Source organism: Acipenser ruthenus, chromosome 1, assembly GCF_902713425.1.
Source record: "Acipenser ruthenus chromosome 1, fAciRut3.2 maternal haplotype, whole genome shotgun sequence".
In the NCBI taxonomy this organism is placed as follows: domain Eukaryota; kingdom Metazoa; phylum Chordata; class Actinopteri; order Acipenseriformes; family Acipenseridae; genus Acipenser; species Acipenser ruthenus.
In genome coordinates, this window is record NC_081189.1 from 20,145,966 (window position 1) to 20,168,602 (window position 22,637).

Sequence of the window (22,637 nt, forward strand, 5' to 3'; positions counted from 1 at the left end):
TCTGTTACTGACACACAGAAGTACAGTCAGGTTGTATCAGTTCCAGTGACCTTGCAAAGCTTTTCCAGGAAACACAACAGAATCTGTTCAAGACTCACATGAAGGACCTTGCATTAAAATAGTGGTAAAATAGGGTATCAATAGGATTAGGGTATTTTCCCCTAAATACCTAACCAAATTTTCTTACAAGGTACTTTTTGCACATATTAAAATGAATTATTTCCATTTTCCAAATACACCCCTCGATATACATAGTGTTGGGCATAAATATACAATGATACGGTTATACTGAAGTCCTGGGTGTGTCTTTTAAACAGACTTTCAAATTGAACCGCCATAATATAACTAATATGGTGGATGGTGTTGATAGCCGACTCAGATCCTATTTATTTGTTTAAAAAGAAAAGAAAAACAGTGAACAGCAAATACAAGCCTATAGGCAAAACATGTAGAGGAAAAGCTTGCACTAAAACTTGGAATGGCTCAAACTGCTGTGCAAAGGGAGGATTGTTCTTTTGTTTCTAATCATTTTAACTCAGAATGTATGATTTGAGTATTTGTAGTAAAGGATGTTTTATTAACCAATAAGTACATTAAATGAAAACATTAAACAAACCTAGTTTATCCTTAGACCCCGCCGACCCTACCCTACACAATGCATTCCACAGGTACATGAGGTCTGAAGGGGATAAATGAAAGGTGTGTTGCAATTCAATAGCTACACTGTTGAAAACGATCTGTAAAATTCCCAATACAATACAGAAGTGACTACAGTTCAAACAGAGCAGTTACTATTTTGAACAGTAACTATTAATTTTCTACATTTGCAGCATTACATTTCTTTCTGTAGATTTACAGATTTTTACCACAAAAGGAAATTATGTCAGTTACTACTGCTGCATTTTTCCGTAATCCTATAGATGTGTTTTTAACAGTGTACATCAGTTACCACCTGTATAGACAGGTGAAGCTGTGTGCTTTTGTAAAAGGCAGGGAGCTTTCAGGTTCTGCAACACAGCCACGATCCATTGTCTTGTTGCCAGTAGCTACCACTGCAAATAAGCATTTTATTTTACAGATGTCAAAAGATGTAAATGTGAGATCTCTTTATTAAGGACCACCAAAGGGACAGAGTTAAAAGGTATTCATCGTCATACTGTTTTCAAAGACTGGTGGAGATGGTCTTTATATGGCAGTCACAAGGAAGGGGTCTACTGTAATTTGATATTGGCAACAAAAGTGCATGTCACAACTCCAAAAAGAAAAAAAATACCAACATTGATCTTTAACATCTATAAGAGCCTTCATTTGTTCAGGGATGGAAATAAGACTCACATTGTATAGCAGTTTGATCCATTCCTGGTTTTATTAGGAGTTTAATAAAACACACCTGCTCTTGTTACCCATACACTGTGGCTAATTAAGGTCATAGTAAAACCTGGAATGTGTGAAACTGCCATGCAATAGGAGTCTAACTTCCATCCCTATTGTAATTATGCAGCGTGACAATATCGTGTGAGCAACAGTGTCCATCTAGAAGACAGTCTCATGAGAAGTTATGTCACATGCAAATATATGTATGGTGAAACTAAAAAAATATATTATACCGACTGTAGAAAAAGAGTAGAAAAAAAGAAACTGTTTTAGATTGCTGACTTTTTGTTTATTGGTGTACATGTAGAATTGTTTATCATCCCATTAGGGTAGCAATAATGTCAGAAATAAGCTTTGGAAAACAAGGACCAGCACTTTTATGATCTGTTACTGAACTTACATAAACTGACTGTAATGAGTCTCTGTTATATCCCAGTGATTCTTCTGCAGCGATTGCTTCTCTCTTGCTCTTTGCCTGTTCAACGTTTCACATTAACCAGGAGGCCACTCCATCTGGCGGCCTCCGAGCACATGGATATGCAGGTGGTACACCGACTGAGCTCCCTGCTTCCCATCGTTGATGACTGCAGGTGAAATATATATTAGAGTAAGGCTCAAACACAGCCAGTGGGGAAACCCTTTATTTTAAACATATGCAACTGTGCCTGTTACATTCTCATGGCATTACAAAGCTGTATCTATATTACGAACAACAAGCTTTTATAAAAAAAGATTAAATAAAAACCTCTAAAACACACATAGAAGAAAAGGTATGTAAACTGTAAGTGCATTGCAAGCTTGCACAATTTATTAGCTTACTTCCAGTTTTGCAACATTCCTGTTCATTCTTGCTATATACTTTGCACTAGAGTAAAAATCTCAGGCCTGATGTGAAATTACATTTTGGAGTGATTTGGTATTGTTATTAAAACTTTCCACTGGTCACACCATAATATGTTCTGCTATGGTGTGTCACAGATACATAGAAATCCATTCTGTAACAAACTCGATTGTATATAGCAGGGGGTTCCAACCAGGGTTACATGTACCCCTGGGGGTACTTCCAAGGGTCATAGGGAGTATGCAGGATGACAGTAAAATAAAATCATGATCTTGAATTGATTTTTAACAGTATTATATATTCTCTCTAAACCACTGTGCATACATATTTTATTTAACTGCTTAAATGTTATCATCACACACGAGTTTGAGTGGATTTTTACTCTGATATTAGGCGCTGCTTCTTTTTATTTTTTTTTTTATTTTTTTTTTAGTAACAGCAATAGTGGCTGGTTAAATTTGTTTTCTGTGTTTAATAGAGAACATCCAAATTATCCCATGTATCATTCTCAAATCAAAAATTTCTTGCTTGCAAAAGAAAAACAAAGGATGAAAACTCAAGTGCTACAGAAAGTTATACAGAGTCCCTTTGGATCATTTTTATGTTGGCTTTAGTAAAAAGTTGATCATTGTTAGTTATTACAGTTTTATCTTGAAGTTAATATTTTTGATGTTGTAAACATTTTAAATGGCACACACAACTATGCTGAGATGGGAAATAAGTGGTAACATTATAAACATTTACAGTGCAGACCTTTTTGGATTATTTCTAATAAACTTTGCTGAATAGAAAGCGAATGCGTGTGTTTCCGAAGAGATTCCCAAATTTTGATTCTGTGCATCCAAAGACTTGTAATTAAAAGTTTTAAGCATTACTGTTTGATATTCTGTCCTAAACCAGAAGTTTGTCGGTTCCAAACTGTTGTGACAAATTATATATTAAATAACTGTGAGGGAGGGGGAGATGTATTTGTTAATCAGATTATTCTGCCTTTTATTGCAACTGTGGTACCATTCAGTAGAGCGAAAATTGTAAAGGGCTGCTTGAGCTGAAACCTCCAGACAGAACAGGTACTATTTTTAAAAAGGTTGAAAAACACTGTGTAACAGGGCAAGCAGCCCTGTACATTGTTTTGTTTATTTTATTTTAGAATGGGGTCCCCCTCCACCCCTGTGTTATTTTGTATTGTTTATTTGTTTTATTGTATTTATATGACGGCGAAGCGCCGGTTGTTTTGTTGTATTTATTTTAAAATGTATTTACGGCGGCTGGAACACGGAGGATGCGTGTTCCAGCCGCCGTTTCCCGAGTCGGCGTGGGGGTTGCGAGCAGTGAGCCGAGGATACAGATAATAATTGGGCATACTAGACTGGGGAGAAAACCGGGGTAAAAAAATTGGCGACGACTAAATTTTTCAAATAAATAAATAAAAATGTAAGAATTTAATGTAAAGTGCATGGGATACCTACACAAGCAATGTATCCGATTTACATAAAACAACATGGTTTGGTTAACTTGAATATTTCTGTATGACTGTTTTGTTTGTTCAGACTGTATATTCAAATTCTTCTTTTTTTCCTGGGCTTTGTATTCTGTGTGTACTGTACTTACCCACTCTGTAACCTTCCTTGAGACCCTCTTTCTTTGCCATGTTTTTAGCGACTATTAGGAGGTGCCCCAAAAGCTATGTAAAAAAAACAGTCGCATTAAGCATTGGATACGCATTCCCAAACATGCAGTTTATAAACATAACATAAAAAGAAAACACACACATAGAATATAAGCCTTAAGGCAAGACTTTACTTACACTAAGAATTACCTGACAATCACAAATTACACAATTTACTTTAACAGCTTTTAGTAAATAAACATTACAAAGGACAGATTATTGGATTTTTTAAAATTATTATTAATTATTATTATTATTATTATTATTATTATTATTATTATTGACAGTGTGATGAATCCAATTTATATAAAATAACTAATTTTATTCCCACATACTTCAATACAGGCACATATTATTATTTATTATTATTAACACAATAAACCTGCAGATGAGCGCTACAGTACCTGTTCATCATCATCTGCTGCCTCACTGATTCTGGGTATGGGAGACCGAGGTATGACAAGAAAATGCACAGGAGCTTGGGCACCAATATCTCGAAAAGCCAGGCACTGCCAAAGAAGCAAATAAAACACACTGTATTTTTTGTTTTAGATTTGCAAATCTTTTTTTCTGGGAAATGAATAGCATAACTAATAATGTAGGGCAATTTAACAGTACAAAGTTCATCTTCCACTACACTATATGACTAGTTTCACTGACACAAATTAGCACTAGTCTTGGGCTTCCAGGGTCAGGGTCTGTGAAACCTGCTTGACAATTTTTTGGATAGAATATCATGATGCTATCGAAACTGACAAACTGGAAAATATATTGCAAACGTTGAAAAAACTTGATACTGTAGCCCACAAATATTTTCAGTATTCAGAAAACTATTATGTTGGTAATATTATAAGTATAGGTTATCTAAAGGGGTTCTTTAAAATGGTTGGTTAACAAGTTTTATTATTTTTATAGTACATGATGATTTTAAAATACAACTGGAAAGACAAAGTTATATTTTTATTGTATTTTTCACCTTCTCATCTTCATAAATGATGTCTGCAGGCATCGTCTTGTCTATTATTTTGGAAAAGATAGTTGGAGGCGGGTTTCCGTATTTCTTTCTGGCCTCCTCAGCCAGACGAGCCTTAGTAACTTCATCGTCACTTGCAGTTCCAGAGCAATAGTCTCTCTAAATTAAAAAAAATAATAAATACAAGCAGAGACCTCAGCCAAGTTTCGGTAACATGGTCTAACATCTTCATGTGAGCTACTGTAAAAGAAGCAGGCTGTTTTCATGTCTGAACAAGCTTACTTTATTTAAAAATAATAATAATAACTAAAGCCAACCAATTCAATCATTAGCCTGTCGTTACTTTGTTTTACAAAGTGGCATTACTCCAAAGTGACAGGAATCTTAACCGGGCGGATATTATATAGAGTGCCGGCTCTACCGTGCCATGCAAGCAGCATACACAGGCCCGAATGATTCAACGGTTGGCCATATTAAAGGTGTGCCAATTTACCTTGATCTTAAAATTAATTTACCTTAACAAATAGTTGTACGGCTAGTCTCTTCAATTAATTGTAATGATCTCTTAACTCTTGTTTGTAATAATGCTAGTCTCTAAAAGTAATGAAACGTTTTCCATTTCTTAAATGCACCATTGGCTGTGAAACGTAGATTCTTAAAATTACAATTAGTTAAATTCACTGTATTATCTTCATCCATTTATTTCTACATTTCACAAAAAAACATCTGTCGACATCAGTTACTTTGGACTGTGAAACGTTGTAAAAGAATGTACTATTTTTATGATGTAGATTATTGTGGAATGCAGCTCGAACAGTATTTCGCTATATGGATTATCAAAGCAAAACGCATTTTCTCCTTCCTACCTCATTGCACGTCTGAACTCTAGGTGCAAGTAGCAACGCAGTGAAATGTACAAAATGGTTTATTTTCAAATACTGAGCTCCTACACTCCCAAACTTTAAAAATGACATTTTAGAGGAAACGCCGACTTCTCAACCGGTAGCGCCCACATTTCCCAGCGATTGGACAATAATAAGCTTCAAGTCTGTACTTTTCATTATGATTGGTTTAATTTAACGCCAATCTCACGATACGGATCCAAGGGTTGTAAATATCATCTGAATTTAAAGAGACAGTGTATTTAAATAATAATAATAATAATATTAATAATAATAATAATAATAATAAATACAGTATTTGTTCAATGTTCAATACAATACATATTTTTAGTATTTAAATGTCTCATTACGTGCTGGCTCTTGCAAATGCAGTGCTCAAGAAAGATAAGTAACAATCTGCTTAACTGGTACAGTAGGTGGGTTCACTTCAGACAACATAGCTAGTGACCACGAGTGGGTTGCTGGGGATTCAAAAGTTCTCTGAAACAGCCTAATATGCTTTAGATCATTGGTTCTCAGTCTTGGTCATGGGGACCCCGCTGTGTGTTGTTGATTTTTTTCCAACTCAACTTATTTATTGAACTCAATTAAACTAACAATTGGCCTAATGAAACCTCTGGAATGATTTGAAAGAGATGGAGATTTCATTCAAGTTATGTGAGTCTGACTTGCAAAACCCTAAGGCTTCTACAGTAGGATTACAAAAATAAAAGTTACCGATTCTGTTACAATATACGAATAAAACTAAATAAAGCGGTTAATCTATTAACATAATCACACTGCTGATATATTGTTTAGCATTACATTTCTGCTATAGACTATGATAATTGATAAATCTATTATTATCATTACATGTTTGTAGTTATTATTTTGTTTGTTTGTTTGGAGTATTTATTGAAGCAAGGTGATCATTCCTCGGCTCAGCTATAGATTAGTGGGCTTGGCTCATTCACAACAAGCAACAACGTTCTAGTGCACAGGCGTATTTTCAGAGTTATGAAAAAACGAACCACGCACGCACTAAGAAAAGCCCAAATAACTTGGTAATTACTTGGTCGTTTTTGTTGATTTCACAAAAAGTCACTCCTTGTTAATGACTTCTACCAGCATACCAAAGCAGGGGTTTAAACTTGCAGCCGTTTTTTAGTTACTGGAGCGCAAAAAAGTGGTCTGAATAATTTGTAAAAACTAATTTTTACTGCATTCTGTAACTTTTAAATTACCGAGCGGATTTTCACAATCTATCCCCCCAAAAATTATCGGTGACACGGACACCAAGCGTGCCAAACGGCTGAGAAAACATACCCCTCAAAATCGGGTTTAAACAAGAAACCGTCAGCCACTCTATATCTACTATCCCATCACTCCACATTCAACCTCTAAATGCATAATACTAAAAGACAAAAAATGTACATAAGTGCAGTATTACAGACTGGCTGATGTAATACAGGCATAAAGCGGAATAAAGAACTTGAAACATTTTTTCTGAATTGATACTTGTTCAATAAGACCATTGCTTGTTAATTTGGTAACTGGATTTGGTTTCTGCTGTTTTGTAATGCTTATTTCAAACAGTTCAAATGTTTGTTTTTCATACTGTGGGAAAATTGTCATGAGTTCCTTGGAGTTTTGAGTTTGAAATCCCACTTACAGACATAAGTGCCTGTTATAAGTGTAAATGATGGAGATTTACTAAGTGATGATGAAATTGCAATTGTTCCTGAACCCGTCCACAAAATAAGTGAAATAAAAATGAGAAGGGGTGTGTTTGTGGAAATAAATTTGTAATTATGCAAACTTTTTTTTACATGTTCCTGTATGATTGTATTAATTTTTGCAAACAATATGAAACGCTATACTGAAAATCGTAATACTATGTGTAATACTATAACTAACTAAATTGTTGTGTAATAAAACAGTATTCACGTTTCTGTTGAGTTGTTCTGTCTGACTGTGGTTTAGTTGACAAAACAGTTTTCTGTGTATTTCGTTAATATCAGTGGAATTATATACAAACTCAGAGCTTTTTGTAGTACAGATCAGTCATGTTTTATTTCACCAGATAATTTCTTTAAAATTAAAGAAAATTCATGGTGCTACATTTTTCTTATTCAATTTAAGCAAATGTGCTTCTTCCATATCTAATTCATTCCAACAAAAACTTCCATTTTCATATTTAACATGTTACATTTATCAGCAAAACACTTAACTGGATCACAGTGCCTTTTTATACCCTTTATAGGAGGCTGTGTGGTCCAGCGGTTAAAGAAAAGGGCTTGTAACAAGGAGGTCCCTGGTTCAAATCCCACCTCAGCCACTGACTCATTGTGTGACCCTGAGCAAGTCACTTAACCTCCTTGTGCTCCGTCTTTCGGGTGAGATGTAGTTGTAAGTGACTCTGCAGCTGATGCATAGTTCACACACCCTAGTCTCTGTAAGTTGCCTTGGATAAAAGGCGTCTGCTAAATAAACAAATAATAATAATAACTGAAGCAACAAAATAAGAAAAAAAGTAAATCTATATACTACAGTATTAGTACAATAGTGGCATCATAAACAAAATGTAAATCCTGTCTATGAAGTCTACACTTAAATAATTGTATCTGGGCAGCGGTCTCATTTCATGGCAACTCGAATATGTTTTTAATACCGTGTAGACAGACAGCATGAATCAGTTAGTACAGAGCAGTCTATGGAGACCTGAAAGTTGCAGTTCATAGGGAAGGAACATTTTAGCAAACATTTAATTGTTTGCTTTAGTTTGTTATCCATCTCGCCTTTGACATCTTAGAAGCCCATTCTTGACTTTTTCTTCCTGGGCTGTGAAGACATCATTGACCCTTGAGAGGAAGGTATCACCAAACGGTTTGTCTGCGAGGATTTGGGAATGGAGGATCTCTGTGAAGAAGAAGCCAACGGAAAGGACCAGCTGTCGTCCTCATCCTGCTCCACGCTATTTTGCGGCTCAGACAAGGCGGCCAGGCAATCCTGGGTTTTCCTCTTTAGGTCCCTCGTAGTGCCTATCCTTGGGAGTTCTAAAGAGGGGAAAGCTTTTATACTGGAAGGGCGAGAACATACCGTCTCTTGATCGGAAACTGCTGCTGGATTATCTGTGGCGACTGTTCCAGCTCTAAGACTTGACCTCTGGGTAGAATAAGACAGCGAGGTGGTGTCTGTGTCAGGTAGCGAGGATGGGCCACTGGCTTCTCCAGCACTGCTAGCTGCCGAGGACCACCCTGAAAAGTCGCTGAAGTCAGACAGGTCAGACTGGTAGCTGGTGGACGAGGTGAAGCTTCGGGAGAGGCCCCTGCGTTTGCGAGCCCGGGCCTGCTTCTGCTGCTTCCGTTTCCTGCGCAGGGCCTCAATCTTCTGGTCACGGTTTAACCCCAGCTTATCCTCCCACCAGCTGCTCCACCTGCCCTCCCAGGAAGCAGTGAGACGCTCACTCAGCTCATCAGTCCAGAACGAGGGGTCCACAGGGTCTGGGACTGTGACAATCTCCAGTGGATGCAGCTGGGTTGTGCTGCTGCTTAATACCTTCCTCTCTTTAACTGCCACCTTCATTTTCTCTCTCACATCACAATAAATTGTGTTTTCTAATGTTGGTCTGTAATTGGGAATTCTTTTGGCATTGTAAAGTCTGAGGGATTTCTTTTCCTTGGGTAGCTTGTGTTGCTTTTTAAAAAAAGTCTTTAGCCACGTTTTCCACTTGGCAAGAGCTGTTCTGCTGGGGATCACCGTTTCATCCAGGTGACAGGTTTCTGTGGAAGGTTGATTGTCGTCGTCTCCAAGGTGGGACCCACTTTCTTGTGTGAACTGTGGTGACCCACTTTGAGGCTGTGTGTGTGCACCCAAATCTGTCTGCTCTTCAGGGTCGTTTACCACAATCTCAAGCTGGTGGGAAGCCCCTTGTTCCTCATCACTCTCCAGAATGTTCTCTATGGCAACTTGCTGCTCCACACTTGACTTCTGTGTTGCTCCAGTATTTTCTTCAGGCTCTATTTTGCTAGACTCTGTTTCTGTATTTCTTGCCGCTATTTCGTCAGGGTTTTTTTCGTGTCTCAACATCTGGTAGAAAATGTCTCCTGCCTGAGACAGCTGGAGCACACACAGGGACTCTGGTGCCCGGTGATGATACAGCGCCGTCAAACCTAATAAAATAAACATATGCATAAATGTAGTGCAGTATTCATAGACACACCCAACTGTCCTCTACATAGTTTGTACATTTTATATTCATTGACTTTAAAAACTCATTCTTAAATGGTAATAGTACAGAAGTTATATGTGTCCACCTATGTAAACATAAAAATTTAAAGTATGGTTCTTTTTACGAAACCACTGGCACATCCGACCCGTGAGGGCTCGGTACGGTACGAGTACGGGTGCTTCTCCACTGGCACATTATTATTTATTTATTATTATTTATTTCTTAGCAGACGCCCTTATCCAGGGCGACTTACAATTGTTACAAGATATCACATAATACATTATTTCACATTATACAGATATCACATTATTTTTACATACAATTACCCATTTATACAGTTGGGTTTTTACTGGAGCAATCTAGGTAAAGTACCTTGCTCAAGGGTACAACAGCAGTGTCCTCCACTGGGGATTGAACCCACAACCCTCTGGTCAAGAGTCCAGAGCCCTAACCACTACTCCACACTGCTGCCCGTGAAACTGCGCATCCGACCCGTGAGGGCTCGGTACGGTACGAGTACGGGTGCTTCTCCACTGGCTATTTGTCGGGCCGAGTGAGAACCAAACCGTGAAACTCCTGCCTCACAAGACACCTGAATCTGGTGGCAAACTGAGTTAATTAATAACAATATTTAATAACAACTGTCTTTCGTTGCGTGTGACATCTTGGCTCTGCAGTGGCTCCCTGGCTCCCCTTAACTGCACTGTGAGTGCTCGGTATGGTCCTGGCGCGGCTCGGTTGTACAGTGGAAAAGAGGCACAATATACAAGCTTTCAAGACTGAACACTAACTTTGAGAAGGGCATCTTTGGGGTGGTGGGGGGGGGGGGTGCAATGTAGAGTATAGGTACCTCCTCCTTCCCCCTGGGAAAAGATTACTTTGAGGTGCTGTACACAATTAAAGCCAGCTCATATTCAACTCCAAAAATGTGTATTTACCTGCCCCATGTGATCCCAGTCTCTCATTCACAGCGTCTTCTCTGTGAGGTATCTGGACAGGGAGATGCTTCAGGCAATCAGGAGGGCTAGAAAGTTTCCGAGGAGGAGCAAGAGACTGGCAAGCAAGCTGGGTACCACCTGTTAATAGGAAAGAATTAACATCCAGCAATATGGAATTGTTGTAAAAAAGCAAGATTAAAACATTTAGAAAAAGCAGCACTTTAACATAATAACTGAGCTAATTTGATACAATGTTCCAGATTTTCCTAGCACATTAATACTTTACTTATTGTTCTTTGCTGTTAACAGCCAACAGCTTACCCAGATAAATCAAAATTTGGAATATAATTAATGACAGGTTATGTTCTCTGAACCAATTTCACCAAAGTACTATATTAATTTATTACCCGCAGTACAGCAACATTTCTGAGGTTTGAATTTTGGCGTGTTTTGTTTTGTTTAAAATACACCTTGTTGTCCACCGGTTCTTTCAGTGTATTAATAGGGGGCCCTAGTGTAACTTTTAATCATGGCAAACTGTTTTGTCCGAGGGTCAACACTGAAAACTATATACAAACAGATGGATACTGCAAATGGCAAAATGGCGTAAACGTGGAAATTACAGAAGCTTGTCATCTGTAAGACAGAGAATGTTCAATACTCTTTACATGCAACACAGACAGAAAGAACAGACCACATTACACTACTGGTATTAGTATTAATTTACAAATACGCCATTTAGTTTTGAAAGTTTGAAGACCCCAGAGAGTGCTCCAGGAGTTTACGAACGACTAGAGTCCCATTTGATGAACGCAATTGTACTGTGATACTAGAGATGTACGATACTGAACAACATGCAATATGACTGTTGTGTTACTGTTTTATTTACCAGTGTTTCCTCGTTGTTACTTGGTATTAGTAACTGACTGGTTTAAAATTGACTTTTACTGCTTAAAATGTCAGAAATGTAAGCAGTTTTTTGTTGAAAGAAAAAACTTTGTATGTAGAAATTAACACTCACCAGTATTTCAGGACCATTTTGAAATATAAAAACGGAACAGTTAGGCAATATTTGGGTAAAATCATGGTTTTTCACTCCAAACAATCACACTAGATGACAAACAAGAGCATGTGGCAGAGGATTTGAATTGATGTAAAGACAGTGGAAATGATGCCAATCACATTTAAAAGCCACAAAAATCCATTAAACTTGCATCATTCACTTGTGAAACAACCCCCCTGGATTGACAGGAGAGTTTTACCTGAATACTGCAGCATCAAGAGTTCCTGTGAGCGCTGAGTTGCCAGCAACACCTTGTTACTCCTGTTCCAGGGTTCCCCAGGTAACACCTGGGAAAACATTGGTGGAGACTCCAGCATGTGTTCCCACTTCATTACTGGCAGACAAGGAAAGCGCTCATCCACAATATAGGCTGAATACTGACCAAAAAGAAGAAACAGTAAAAATGTCACAACATGAATTTTAATTCCAATTTTAATCCCAAACCAGAGGCCCTAAAAGTAGTTCTAAAATGTAGTGCTGTAGGCTTGTCCCATACCTGTGTAGTGATTAGGTAGTGATAGGCATTTACATCACTTAGATATTTGGGCAGGATCACTCTCTCCCCTTTACTGCACTCTGAAGCTTCTCCAATTGAAAACAAGGCCTGGCTTTGATTTTCTGGGGACTGTAAAAAACACGTCAAGTGAAAAGTTAATACATGAAGGATCACTAGGCAGCTGCAAGCTCTCAAACAGTTTTATGTTCTACTTTTTAACCAGTTATGGCCACACCTGTGTAGTTTAAAACCCTGTATTGGGAAGGTAAAAAATGGACCATGAGCTTAAGGACTAACCCTCATGTCTGTAAGGTCCACTCCTGACCGGTCAGCATACGTCACCACTCTAGGATGGGCAGTGAAATCACACCACCTCCAGGAGGACTGGGCATTGAAGTGTAAGTTCTCAGTTTCATGTCGAATCTTATTGAGACTATATAGATATAAAAATAATAAAAAGCAAAGAGAATATGCATTAAGTCATTGTTGCACTTTTAACAGCAAAAACAATTATTAAAAGCAAGTCCCTTTTATTAAACACTGAATATACCAACATGACTGAGACTATTATTATTAAAACATTAAAAGTTCTTCACCCTCTTTCAAGACTCCACAGATATGCAGCTCCACTCTCACTGGCGACAAGCATCTCTCCCGGAATGTGGGGACTAATAATAAAAACAATATTATCCACATGTATGTTATTAATTTTGAAGGATAACCTAAGGCACAAAACTAAAGAGCAGCCACCTGCTTTATAGTGGTCCACATATTGGTCCATCTCTTTCAACTACAGTTTACAGGAACTGTTAAGTCAGCAAAAGGTGCATAAAAAAATAAAGATGAAGTGAAAATGACACAATGCATGTTAGTAAAGGTGAGTGATGATCATAACAAGCACATATTTGTATAGAAAAATGCTCAGCCATTCCCTGTTCAAACTCAGTGCCTTGGGTTACAAGTTACAAATAGGAAAACATTCTGTCTTTGAATGATATACATGACAAACGGATATTCAAATGTATATAATTACACAAAAAGAGTATACCTGACGTTGATGCAAGTGGCAATTTGCTCTGTTTGAATGACCTGAAGGGAGGCTGGTTTCATTTTGCTGTCAACTCTCCAAACACCACAGAGATAATCCGAGCGGACACCTACATAAACTGAAAAAAAGAGTTTTGGGATTATTATGCACACTACCAGAATTGGAACCAGCCTGCTCCCTCCTTTCTTTAAAGTAATAATAGCAAACAAAATAATTCCAGAAATCTTATCCATTTTGCACTTTCATTGGCTACATACGACTCAAATGTGCAGGAACACGTCACAGCACACGCTCAGTTTCTAATATCTGGTACTCTTAGGTTGAAGGAAAATCTCAGTTTCTTTGCTTTACTCCAGGGTTATCAGTTTGCATTTGTACAGCTCAGCAGTATCTTCTAGGTCAAAGCATGTTACTGGCTGAAAGCATGTCAGTCAATAGGGGTAGCAGCAGATTGGTTATTGACAGGAAAGAAGCCAGTGAAGGGGTGGGGACAACTTCACTCGCCACGTGAAATGACCTAGGAAGTACAAGACAGTCAAAAAGCATGGCTTCCAAACAGAGTTGTGCAGTACCGGATAGTATGTTTTGCTACATGTGTTTGTTTCAAAACTGTACATTTGAGACCTATAAAATAAATAGATGTGCATGGCAGAGACACTTTATAGAACTATTTTGTGAGCTACAATTACTTGGGATCACATATTAAATTGGGAGGGGAGGGGGAGCTCAAGACCCAAACCGTACCGAACAGGTTTTCAGGTGCAAAACTGTCACAGGTCGGGTCGGGTCGGATTTTGTTTACTCGGTAATACACAAACTGTTGATTACTATTAAAGAGAGATGGCCATTGCTCTTTTTGGTACTAAAAATCTTTCCCCAGTAGCACATGTCATGGCTTGCAGAGCACAGCAGCAGACACGTGAGGCATATCGAAGGTGTTTCTTTTAGATCATTCTTAAGTCAGAGTAATGGATTTGTTTATGACAAGGAAGTGAAAGAAAAACTTAAGAGGAACCAATTCCATGAACAAAAGCTCACAGAAAAATCAAGTATCAAGTGTTGCTTGCGAGGCAGTTTTTAGCATTGCCTTTTTGAATAGCAATATGAAGAAGTGACAAGACATTATTTGAGATTGTACTTCAGTTAATTTGATTTTCAGATAATGTATTTATCTTTGTATCTTTTACACAAACATATTATATATTTAATTGTACAATCCTCTGTGTAGGTTCATGATGGAATAAACACTGTCTGTAGTTCAGCCAGATTTCCAGGTTACTGTATCTAGTCAGTGCATATACTAAGATGGGGAAAGGAAAAGCGTTCCACTGTTTTTTCGGGGCCGGGTCGGAACCGGATCTAACAACAAGAACTTTACATCAGGTCGGGTCTGGTAAATAATTGTCAGTTCATGGTCAGGTTGATTAATTTGGACCTGTGAAGACCAATAATCCAGAGTTCATTAGCTTGACAACAGCTGGTTCGCCTGACATTGGGAAAAGTCAATCTTCAGTCCGGATTAAATCACATGTTAACTCTGAGGCATTTATTAAATAATATTTACAGTATTTGTATAAAACTTGACCAGGAAACACTTGCCTTGCTCTTCCACATTCCCCATGCTGATTTGCCGGATGGTCCCATTCAGTTCAAATGTTACAGGTTTGTTTCTCATGCTTAGCTTTGGCGTATCCTCCTCACCAAACTCCACCACAACCTTACGGAAATCTGTTTAGTTAAAGATTTAACAACTCTGAGCTCTGGTCTGCTGTATGAGCATAAACAAAACAAAGGCCAATTTATCATTCAGACAGATTCAAAAATAGTGAAAAGGCTTAATCTGAGTGCAGTTTCTGTTGGCAGGATACTGAGGTAGTTCAGGGCAGCTTTGCTTGGGTAAATCAGACACCCCTCTTGAAAGCGTTCTTTCTCCTCAAGTGGGAAGTAACCCAGGGCGCCCCCTGTGGTCGCGCTGTCAAACAGCACCCTGTTTCTCTGCAGAGCCATCTCCTCATGGATGTTCTCAGCCAGCAGCGCAGGAGGGATATCATAAATGCTATCACCAAACAGGTAGCTCTGGAGCCTCGATCTATCACCAAGAGTGGTAAATGGACACCTGAAAAATAAAGGCGGTACTGATGGCTACTAGCAGCATACAAAGCAATCCCCGAGAGGTAGCGATTAAGATAACTGATGGTGGACACGGCGGAGGCACCTGTACATACATACAGTACAATATGTCACATTTACATTTTAGATTATACATTATTCAACTGTGATGGGACTTTGGACTTTGTTCTAAATATGGGGAGAATTTCAGCTCTTGTAAATGACAGTGCTCAATTGTCGTAAGTATAAAGTCTGCTGTGATTTCTGTTAAGGCTGTACTCTGAAAAGGTGGGGTCTAATGGGACTGGCTACAGTCAGACATGATGCAGTTATGCATTTCCAATTACTTTGATTTCTGGCCACTCCTGGTCTTGCCTACAAATATGATTTTTCTAATAGTCTTACTTACGTTTTGTACTTCATATTCTCTAAAAATTTATTCAGCTGTGACACACCAATGGTAGTCTCTCTTATTCTTCCCTGAAAAGAAATCAAAGTGTTCATATTTTATTGAGATAGTGCCACAAACATATGAACTAGAAATGATACAAGCTACAGACCCAGACACATGCAAACAACCACATAGAATTCTACACTGGCTGACTTTTACCTTGAGACTGCCATCACCAAAATATAGGTGTTCCTCTAGGAGTCCCCCCATTGCACTGAAGGCATCATCGTAGTTATCAAGGTAGAAATTACTCATCTGTAAGATAAAAAAAAAATGAATTAAAAAAGTTAAGCATCTATTAGGGATGGGACGAATACAGCGGTTACGAATAATTGTCCTTTATTATTATTATTATTTCTTAGCAGACACCCTTATCCAGGGCGACTTACAATTGTTACACATATCACATTATTTTTACATACAATTACCCAGTTATACAGTTGGGTTTTTACTGGAGCAATCTAGGTAAAGTACCTTGCTCAAGGGTACAACAGCAGTGTCCACCACCTGGAATTGAACCCACGACGCTCTGATCAAGAGTCCAGAGCCCTAACCATTACTCCACACTGCTGGCCTTTAAGGTCTCACTGAACCGACATGTTTCAATTGAAAGCCGGTTAAACTTCTATATCACACAATTAGGTTGTGCTGTGTGTAGAATCTCAGAAGTGCTTTCAATTAAACAAATTGTCACCTTTTAATCTGTAGACAGGTGAGTTTTGTGTGGCAGATGCAGATCCGCATTATAAACACATAAGCATAACAATAGTGTGCAACGTCTTCATGTACAGTGTATATACATATATATATATATATATATATATATAAAAACGAACCGACATTTAATTTGAACATGGTTAAATTATGTCATTAGGTTCTGCAGAGTGCTTTTGATTCAAAGGGAATTCAGCTTTTAACTGGCCAATTACCATAATGTATGTTTTGCCTCATCTCAATTTTAAACCTCAACATCAATAGATCGAAGAATTGTAACAAGAGGGATTTTTTTAAAACCCTGCCTAAAGACGTTACACACTTGTTATACTTATGTGTTTATAATAAATTCCAAAAGGATTCAAATAAATGTTTACTTAATGAAATGTGTCTGCTAAAACAGCATCTCATTTACAGTAACTTGTTATACTAGCATCTACAATGTCATTGGAGCAACTTGGAGAACAAAAATGGCCTTCTAATCAGTTAGACTAGCAAGCACTGGTAAAATCAGCTCAGTTTTTATATGGTGCAGAACTAATTTATTTTAATATTTTGTTTATGGACTTTGCAATACCTGCACAGTGGGTGTCTTTAGTAATATCTACAAGGTATCAACAATAACAATCAACCATTTTCTTACAGACTTTAACAAGTCTGGCATAAACAATTTTGGCTGTTAAACCCTTGTGAAAAATAACAAAGAAAATTGCTTAACATAAAAAAAGAACAGTCCTACTACAGTAGCAAATTGGCTTCATCACTGCCATTCTCATATCCACTTTGACACCTGACACATATTTCCCTCGTCCAGCACTTCTTTCCCTGTTCTGCATAGCAGTCTGCCAGATGAATATGTACTGCATGAAACAAATGCGAAAAAACATCTTGGTGGATTTATCTTTTAAAATCATTGACAATTCTACTAACACTGTCTGCAGCGAATGCACATCTTGACCTTTAACTCGCAAGCATTTCCTGCTCAGCTCACGTGATAACTCGGTAAAGCATGGAAACGTCACCTTTTTCCACCAACTCGAGTTGTCCAGCAACTCAAGTTCTGGGAGAATTCAGACCAATTTGAGTCGACTTGAGTTGGCTGTCCATGAAAATGAGGTATTAGACAGAAGCAGTAAGCACCAGAGGGAACCACTTTTTTATTACAAATTAAATTGCACAAAAAATCTTTATATACAAGTACATCATGTGCTACTTACAAGTACAACTGAGCTCGCCAGCCACCCAACACTAAACCCCAGTGAGGTGAAGTGTGGTGCACCTGCCCTATGCAACTCTGCTCACTGCAAAGATTTAAAAATACAATGCACTGCAGCACAATACAATCAGTTTACAGTACAATGTAGTACACAAAACACATGTAAACAGGTAGATTATGCTAGACTGGATAGGGTGCTCACTGCTAGCATTCACAATACCTACACCTGTGCTTGCGGACTGCCCCCCCCACACAGACAATTGACAGGAAAACGTTTATTGACTAATTTTTAAAAACTGTCAGTAAACATTTATTAATTACATGAGGAAAATAGCTCAGGTGGTCAATTTACCATCACACTGCTTTTCTACCCCATTTGAAATGCCTAATTCACATTGTACTTCACCATTGCAACCCACTTGTCAAGCAAACTGCCTCATGCAATGAATACAACCAAGCTCCTGAAGCCTGGCAACGTCAATCCCAGGCATAATGCCCTGCAGTTGGGCTGCCCAATAATAAATGTAAGCCGCTCTGGAAACTACTTACATGTTCTGTGAAGTCTAAAGCCCCTTTTAAAGACTCATGCTCTCCAATGCGTCTTATGATTTTCCCTTTTGTAGTCAGATCTGCTGGGGTAACAGTGGAAACCTTGCAGGCTGAAAAAAAGAACACCTTTCTTATAATGATATACAGCATGTGCTGCTTCTGTTTACCCTACAGTAATGTACATAAGGTATACAATTATGAACCCTCCTGCAGCAACCCAATAAGTAGTATGTTGCTAATGGACAAATGTACAGATATTGTAGAAATAGTAAAAGCAAAACCGATTACAGTAACCTGTCATATCCCTTCTGTTAACCGATGAACCGATGGGCAGCAGTGTGGGGCAGTGGGTAGGGTTTGTTTTTTGTTTTTGTTTTTTTAATTTAGTCGTCTCCAATTTTTTACCCCGGTTTTCTCCCCAATTTAGCATTCCCAATTATTATCTGTATCACTGCTCGCAACCTCCCCCCGCCGACTCAGGAAACGGAGGCTGGAACACGCGTCCTCCGAAACGTGTCCTGCCAAGCCGTCATTTTTCGCACTGCAGATCCACAGCATTGCCACCAGACCTATAGCGCCGGAGGACAACACAGATCTGGCGGCTCCACTGCAGAACCACATGCGCCCTATCGGCCACAGGGGTCGCTGATGAGTGGTGAGCCGTGGATTCCCCTGCCGACCTAAGCCCTCTCTACCCGGGCAGCGCTCAGCCAATTGTGCGCCGCCCCCTAGGAACTCCCGGTCACAGTCGGCTGTGACATAGCCTGGATTCGAACCTGCAATCTCCAGGCTATAGGGCACATCCTGCACGCCACGCGGAGCACCTTTACTGGATGCGCCACTCAGGAGCCCCACAGGGCTCTGGACTCTTGACCTGAGGGTCGTGGGTTCGATCCCAGGTGGGGGACACTGCTGTTGTACCCTTGAGCAAGGTACTTTACCTAGATTGCTCCAGTAAAAACCCAACTGTATAAATGGATAATTGTATGTAAAAAATAATGTAATAATGTGTAAAAAAAATAAATAAATAAAATAATGTAATTGTATGGAAAAATAATGTGATATCTTGTAACAATTGTAAATCGCCCTGGATAAGGGCGTCTGCTAAGAAATTAATAATAATAATAATAATAATAATAATAATAATAATAATAATAATAATAATGAACCTCTGGCATGTGTCATCTGTCATGCTGCTATCAACTGAACGGTACTGATGGAAACTGATCAATGCATGTTTTATTATGGGTCTAAAACAGTAAATTAAGTTCTTAGCAGGATGGATTAGGTTGCAGATGGATTAGGTTGCAGATTCAAAAAATAAATAAATAAAAGGAATTCAGTTTCACTTTTTACATGGTGTCACTTCACACAACTGCCCAGATTAACCATGTAAAATAAAAGAAAACAAGTAAGCACATAACTGAAACAAGATTTTTTTTCGCTGACCTCCAAAGCCAGTTTGTGTGTGCGCTGTCTTCATGTTGTTTCTGTCTTGGATTAACACACACTGCAGAAAATAACCTGTTGGATTACTTTGGCAAAGACTCAGAAAGCACGGTAAGAACTGTTTTTGGAATTCTATTGTGTTAATTGCCAAATATTGTATTACAGTGCTTTGTTCTGCAATCATTTTCATTATTTTCTTTGTATAGTATACGTTCATCAGTATTTGGTGTTTATTGACATGTGATATGATATTTGTAAATATCCGATGGACCCCTAGAACCAATAAAATCAGATATGACAGGCTGTACTGTACTGAACGGTTTTGAGGAAGAACTTGAAACTTGACAGACTAAAGAGGTTTTGTTGAGTGGATAACATGCTGTACACAACCAATACACAAGCTGTGTGTGCTGTTTAAGTGCCTTATTTAATGCATTTTTTCGTTCAGTGTATTCTTTCCGTTACCTGAATTCGGTGACAACAGAGGAACTGCTACCGGTTCGACTGGCTTCCATTTTTCTCCCTTTAAACTGTGCTGGGCCTCAAATTTCAAATCAGCTCCCTGGAAATAACAGAAAACACAGTACTGCAATGTTAATATTAGAAGCAGATATTGGATAAACATATACATATTATTCAAGCTTAGTGATTTGCCAGAGATAAACACGTTGGCATGGTAACTAAATCCCACACGAGATAATGAAAAAATATCTGACAATAGGCTTTATATATATATATATATACACACACACATACATATACATACATACACACAAAATAATGTCGGAGAAAGGCTATACTACTTGTAACAAGGAGGTTCCGTAAATTCTCTCACAAAATCCAAGTCATTGAGAATGATTAATGCCGCCAGGTTTCAAAACCTGAAATACAGAAGATGACCAACCTGCTAACAACGTAGGATAAAGACCACAATCCACACACAGTACTCAGTGATAAAACTATTGGTACTTACGCGTGACTGGGCTGTACCGATTTTCATAACATGCCCGTATTCTCCCCATCCATCAACTGAAGGGATGGAACTGGGTTTCTTGCGTGGTGGACCGTTGTTATATAACCTGGGGAACTGCACCACTGGGAACTTGTTATTCATAATGTCGTTTTGACAGTCTTTAGGTTTTAAACATATGCATCTGGTTCCGAATAGATGAATATCTTCTTACTGTGTCTGAAGTGCTCGTCAAAAAACTATTTTCACACAGGTTGCAGGCCAGCCATCATACCTGTTATAAACAAAAATACATTTACATAACTTTACAATATTTGATCGTTTCATACCACATTATAAACTACTTTTAGCAAAACCTCTCTGGTGCAAACGGAGGACATCCCACATGGTTTACATCTGGTACTGAAGCACGGCTGGTAAACTAAAGCAACAGGCATAGATGTTAAAATGTAAATAATAGGCTCACTTTGTTAACCAATTAAGACAGGACGATTGGGTCACATGCTTATAAAGACAACTGGAACAGCCAATAATAACCGAGGACAGGATGTCTCATACGGTGCATCGAATGGGACAAATTGTACGTTACGAAGCAAGTTCAGAAACGCTTTTTTTCCCATTTTTTTTTTTTTTACTTAATTTTTAATGCAAACTGACAGCAGTTTCAATCTAAAAGGGGTTAATTCGAAATGAGTTCAACTTTACATTGTCAACACCAATTCTTCACTTTTCTTTCCTGCATGAAATGTAATGTATGTATTTTGCAATTTTTAAAGTAACTCCAAACAACTCTTTGCAAATGCGAATCTGTCCTTTACTGTATGCCAGGGCTGGCGATTTTATTTTAAAAAAAAATCGAAAATAGGATTTGTTTTTTTCTTTTAATTATCGATTTTTTTTTTGTAGTACCGGAGTTGTAGCTGTACAGAACCTCCAATGGTGGTTTGTGAATAGTTACATACCAAACTAAATTACACAATCTTACATAAATAAATAAATACATAAATAAAGCAAATTATTTATCATTGTGACATCCTCTAAATGTGAACTACAATATGTGAACTACAAGAATTTAGCGATGGAGTACGCCAGAGAAAAATACTCCTCAGTCATTCTTTTCTTTTACTTTTCTTTCTTTGATTTCCTCTTTCTGTGTCAGTCCAAACACACGCAGTTGTTACTTAGGACTACTTTGCTTTTTATAGTGTGTTCAATTGTTAAAGTTCCTGATTGCACCACTAAATAAACCTGGTTTCAGCGGGTCTTAACACAGTGCTCAGTTGTCTATTCAGGACCCCATTGAACTATCATTAGAATCGCTTCGGCGAGTATGTTAATGATGGGGCAGGCGCTCTATAACGGGGTAAGATGTCTTCACAATACCATTTCAGTGCAGTATTTTTTTTTTACGTCTTCGCTCTATTTATGCGCCACAGAACCGGGGGCAGCCATTCGTTTAGTTTACAGACAGTGAGAATAAGACGTTTGTGTTAATAACAGCTTTTAAAACATACTTTTCATGTATTTTCCTTGAGAAACTATATAAAATAGGTAGTAAATGAAAAAAAAATCAACTGGATTTAAATCAGACATAACCCTGCTGGATCAATGTAAAATGTTACTATGCAGCGTTTATATAACCCTGCAAATATGAAGCCTCTAAGA

The 22,637-nt window shown here is 38.2% G+C and overlaps 2 protein-coding genes across 3 annotated transcripts; both read right to left on the reverse strand.

Annotated features, from left to right (window-relative positions):
• Positions 1-1,641: 1,641 nt before the first annotated feature.
• LOC131729669 (adenosine 5'-monophosphoramidase HINT2-like) lies at positions 1,642-5,880 on the reverse strand. Of its 2 annotated transcripts, none has more exons than XM_059019885.1 (5): positions 5,724-5,880; positions 4,861-5,016; positions 4,289-4,393; positions 3,827-3,899; positions 1,642-1,958 (listed from the first exon to the last, which is right to left on the reverse strand). In XM_059019885.1, the coding sequence occupies exons 1-5, from the start codon at positions 5,829-5,831 to the stop codon at positions 1,867-1,869; spliced, it is 534 nt and encodes a 177-aa protein (XP_058875868.1). In that variant the 5' UTR covers positions 5,832-5,880; the 3' UTR covers positions 1,642-1,866. The 2 variants fall into 2 exon arrangements, with proteins under 2 accessions (XP_058875868.1, XP_058875916.1); XM_059019933.1 differs by lacking the exon at positions 5,724-5,880 and adding an exon at positions 5,373-5,663.
• A 2,495-nt stretch (positions 5,881-8,375) lies between these two features.
• LOC131729768 (TATA box-binding protein-associated factor RNA polymerase I subunit C-like) lies at positions 8,376-21,436 on the reverse strand. The gene is made up of 14 exons (XM_059020001.1): positions 20,976-21,436; positions 20,468-20,564; positions 18,554-18,663; positions 16,234-16,329; positions 16,033-16,103; positions 15,383-15,630; positions 15,114-15,242; positions 13,515-13,632; positions 13,063-13,134; positions 12,764-12,899; positions 12,467-12,595; positions 12,170-12,347; positions 10,908-11,045; positions 8,376-9,910 (listed from the first exon to the last, which is right to left on the reverse strand). Exons 1-14 carry the CDS (start codon positions 21,114-21,116, stop codon positions 8,547-8,549), a joined length of 3,027 nt encoding a protein of 1,008 aa, XP_058875984.1. The 5' UTR covers positions 21,117-21,436; the 3' UTR covers positions 8,376-8,546.
• Positions 21,437-22,637: the final 1,201 nt, after the last annotated feature.